Below are 4709 nucleotides of genomic sequence, written 5' to 3'. Positions count from 1 at the left end.
TATGACTATGTACTGTCCTTGTACTTCCCTCATCACAATGACTATGTACTGTCTTTGTACTTCCCTCACCACTATAACTATGTACTGTCCTTGTACTTCCCTCACCACTATAACTATGTACTGTTCTTGTACTTCCCTCACCACTTTGACTATGTACTGTCCGTGTTCTTCCCTCACCAATATAACTATATCCTGACCATGTACTTCCCTCACCACTATAACTATGTACTGTTCTTGTACTTCCCTCACCACTTTGACTATGTACTGTCCGTGTTCTTCCCTCACCAATATAACTATATCCTGACCATGTACTTCCCTCATGAGCACCACTATGACCATATCCTGTCTGTGTACTTCCCTCACCACTATGACCATATCCTGTCCGTGTACCTCCCTCACTACTTTGACCATGTTCTGTCCATGTACCTCCCTCAGTGCTACGACCACGCCCTGTCCGTGTACCTCCATCACTACTGCGACCATGTTCTGTCCATGTACCTCCTTCACTGCTACGTCCATGCCCTATCCGCGTACCTCCATCACCTCCATGTTCTGTCCATGTACCTCCCTCACCACTAGGACCATGCCCTGTCTGTGTACCTCCATCACCTCTATGTTCTGTCCATGTACCCCCCTCGCCACTATAACCATGCCCTGTTTGTGTACCTCCATCACCACTTTGACTATGTCCTGACCATGTACCTCTCTCATGATCACCACTATGACCATGTCCTGTCCGTGTACCTCCTTCAGTACTATGACCATGTCCTGTCCATGTACCTCCCTTACCCCTATGACCATCTCCTGGCCAGGTACCACTGTCCCTGGGTGTACTGCTACGACTATTCCTTCTACTGACACCTGATTCTGAACCACTGTCTGACTTCCGTTTCGGTGAGGATTTTTGCTTTCTCTTTAGTTTGGTTGTGTTTCCTTCATCTGAGCTGGAGCTGGACCGTTTTCTCTTTCTTTTCTTCCTTTTCCTACAATGGGACATAAACACAACAACAGTCAGGATTGTTCTATAGCAAAATCTTATAAATCTGTAATTGTACATCATCATCAAAGTACACAAGAAGACTGTAGCATACAATGTGAGGGCATTGAGATATAATGCTGACTGAAAGAGAATCAGGCCACTAAAAAATTCAGCTGTCCCTTGTTTTCATGTTTCTTTACAGGAATACAAAATACTTTTAAGATAAAAATTTAAAGTAACAAAGACATAATGCTTGATTGATACACCATATTCTATTATTGAATTACAGGGCTCGAAATACTTTTTTCTGCATACTGCACTGGTGCAGGTAACATTGAAAATTACCTGCACCAGACTATTTTTACCTGCACCACTCCAAGTTTAGGAATATTAGATCATACTAAAATAGTTCAGGAACCATTGCTATTTTTTCTTTTATACTTTATAGGTCTGCAGCTAATAACAATCCATATACACCTACATCATAGGATATTTATGTATAAAACCCAGTATTTGGACCATTGCAGGTTAGGTACAGGTAGACACCAGAAATACCTGCACAGCTCCAATTTTACCTGCACTAACCTGCATATGCAGGTGGTATTTCGAGCCCTGAATTAGTATTCCAGTGTGTAGTGTTGTAAATATAAACCTGCTCTTGTCCTTGCTGCTTCCCTCCACCCCCAGTAGCTTCTGCAGCTTTTCCTTGGAACTTTGTGCAAAGGATATTTCAGCAGGCAGCTCTTCCGTGTCAGTGGTGAGGTCCACCTGACTCACAGTCTTCATGTTCTACCACAGCCAGTGCAGTAGCAACATTGGGCCATGTCCCATATAGGAACAACAAAATCAACCACACCAAAGCCATAAACAATTTTTAGCCATCATGAAGTAAAGTTTCAACAATCACATCATATTGCAATAGAAAAAATAAAAAGCAGGACAACTCAGTCAATGATAGTAAGTAGAATTCAGACATCAACGATTAATGATAAAACATATTATATATCAAGCATTCCAGTATTGAGAAGAGATATGATTAAAGATAAGTAAAAGATGTAGGGAAAATAATTAAGAATGAAGATTTAGAAGTTTCAGGTAATTATGAAATATCATTACATTGAAAAAAGTGGCAGACATTTTAGCCATATGCAGTAGTTTGTGTGAGATATTTGATATAATATTATATGGATAACAGAAATTACATAGAAAAAAAAAAGAAGGTTGTATTTTGATGTTTATTTTATGTACATTACCACCGGAGATGGCAACATGACAGTAACCCACAGTCCAGTAAGCAGGGCCATGTGTCGATAACAACAGCAACGTTACCCAGGTTGCCAGTTGATGTAGTGCCAATTCGCGGGAATATAGTCCACACAGGCAGTAGTTTCCAGGGTTCACGGAAAGAGAAGGCACATTTAGATTAGTTAGTGGCCCTGAACAAGAACAAATGGTACGTCAGAAAAGTGCAGCCTGCTTTACAATCTCTGATCCTCTCAATCTTAACATGATGTAACAGCAAGACTTGACTCAAAGCAGTCTTTAGTTTAGTTTAGTTTAATTCATTTAATTCATTCATTTACACATAAGGAAACAATTCTAACAGTAAAAGTAAAAATTAAGCATAAAGATGTGCAGGAGGAAGGAAGAAGCCTACATGGTGTCTCCTTCAAACTTTCTCTTAAAGCACCAAGAATGGCACACATCATACATCCAGTACAAATTCAGTTTAGTCGGGATCGGGCTTCATACATATTTTTGTTTTAGTCCAAACCAGGGCTCAAGCCAGCGTCCGTTTTTCCGTCAACTGACGGAAATTTGCTGCGTGTGATGGAAAAATTTTAAAGCCAATCCGTCAACCTTGACGGACAAAAATCTGATAAAAGCTACTAGGTGGAAGCTACAGATGGCTTGGGGACGCCGTCCACGGCCGTAAAAGCCACACACTGTTTGTTTTGCTATTGTTATGATTGTTGACAATGTGTGTCAGTGTCCTTTTGCATACGATAATCTCATTAAAACCCGTTTTTCAAGGTCTCAGTTCAGTCTCTCTAACTCCTGGAATAGTGTTTTTGCGACGATGGGAATTGGCTGACATAAAAAAATTTGAGCTGGCTGGAGCCCTGGTCCAAACCAACAAACTGAATAGCTGTCGCCTGTACCAAACTGAGCTGGGAGAATTGACTGTTTTTCCTCACCTCTAGTTTGGTCCTGACTTGCTCCAAAGCCTCCTTGGCTTCCTGTAAGTCTGGGTTGATGAGGAGAGCTTTTCTGTACAGCATCATGGCCTCCTCATCCTCTCCATCTTCCTGCAACCTTTAAACAACAAACAATATGTCACCATCAAGGACTTCATTCCCCTACTATACCAGTCCCCACAGAAAAACAGCACTTAAATAAATGTTCATGATGCAAAAACCAAAAAAATAAACTTTGGCTTGGCCTCAAGGCAACATTTGCCAGAATTGAGATCAGAGATCTGAAATACCTGCACAGCTCCAATTTTACCTGCACTTACCTGGATATACAGGTGGTATTTCAAGCCCTGCATGATGCAAACTCGCATCCAAGCTTAAACCATTTCAGTTTCTCGTGATTCTGCATCTGATTCAGATTCTTTGTCTTTGATAATGGCACTGAATTGCTGTTTTGCTGTCTGTGGGGGATGCAGCCTAGCAAAAGCTTTGAACACATTCTGATTCTCATATATGTCATTATTCTATATGTTTCCTCCAGATCACCTGATCCCCAAATTCATTTCTTCAGTTGACCATAACAATTTATGCCAACATTCAATTATACAATCATGTTAACTAAAAAAAAAGGATTTCCAGCACAGGCACATAAACGTCCAACCCTGAACCTGAACCTCTAGACCTTAATCTGAACCTGAACCTAAACCTGAGTTTAGGTACACCACCAGACTAGTGAAGTAAGTTTAGAATAGCAAGTTCATCTGTGTTGGTAGAATACATTATGGAAATCGCTAAACTTTTCTTTCCAGCACGAATTAATATAGGGACATTCCATTTCGTTGGACAAAGTAAAAATCCTAGACTTAGAACAGGATTTCTTCGCGCGAGGAGTGAAGGAGGCAGTGTACATTAGAGCCCACCGGCCCACACTCAACAGAGACGGGGGGCGACATAGACTTTCTGATACTTATGACCCCCTCCTGCAAAAGTGGCGTGTTCCTGACGTCACTGCTGGAGATAGGGTCATTCTGTGTTGACCGAAAATTTAGGGCAAGTCACTATATGAATTCGTGTTGGAAAGAAAGTTAAGCAATTTCCATAAGTTTAGAAGACTTACTGCTGCCCCCTGGCCAGTAGAGTCTCACACATGTACTTCCTGGCATTGTTGTGGCCTGGATTCACCTTCAGGGCCTGAGCGAAATCCTCCATGGCTCGCAGTAAGCTGTTTCTGTTGGCATACCTGACAGTACCAGAAATCATTAAATAAAAGGAAGAAACTCAACCCATATACAGTATACACAGCTTAGAGTACTCACAAAAGCTAAATGTAATACAATTCCCCAAAGAGAAAAGTTTACAGTTTTGTAACTAAAAACTTCAATAAAGGCCTAGGACTAACCTACATTGATGATATATCATCAATGTAGGTTAGTGTACTGGCAATATCAGAGTTATGCTAACTATTTCTGATGACCATTCTCACACAGGACAGTCATGAAGATTCATTTCACTCACCACTGATGATGATGATGGCC

At 41.0% G+C, this 4709-nt stretch overlaps 1 protein-coding gene across 1 annotated transcript; it reads right to left on the bottom strand.

Moving 5' to 3' along the window:
• Positions 1–363: 363 nt before the first annotated feature.
• Positions 364–4408, bottom strand: LOC118408323 (keratin, type I cytoskeletal 9-like; the record flags this gene model as incomplete). Its single annotated transcript, XM_035809012.1, has 4 exons — positions 4292–4408; positions 3178–3295; positions 1632–1768; positions 364–983 (listed from the first exon to the last, which is right to left on the bottom strand). Coding segments are annotated over exons 1-4 (967 nt in total), but the record flags the coding sequence as incomplete, so codon positions are not given.
• Positions 4409–4709: the final 301 nt, after the last annotated feature.

The sequence above is a fragment of the Branchiostoma floridae genome, unplaced genomic scaffold (genome assembly GCF_000003815.2).
Source record: "Branchiostoma floridae strain S238N-H82 unplaced genomic scaffold, Bfl_VNyyK Sc7u5tJ_1570, whole genome shotgun sequence".
NCBI lineage: Eukaryota > Metazoa > Chordata > Leptocardii > Amphioxiformes > Branchiostomatidae > Branchiostoma > Branchiostoma floridae.
Note: the sequence above shows the minus strand (reverse complement) of the source record. Positions and strands in the feature narration are given on the sequence as shown.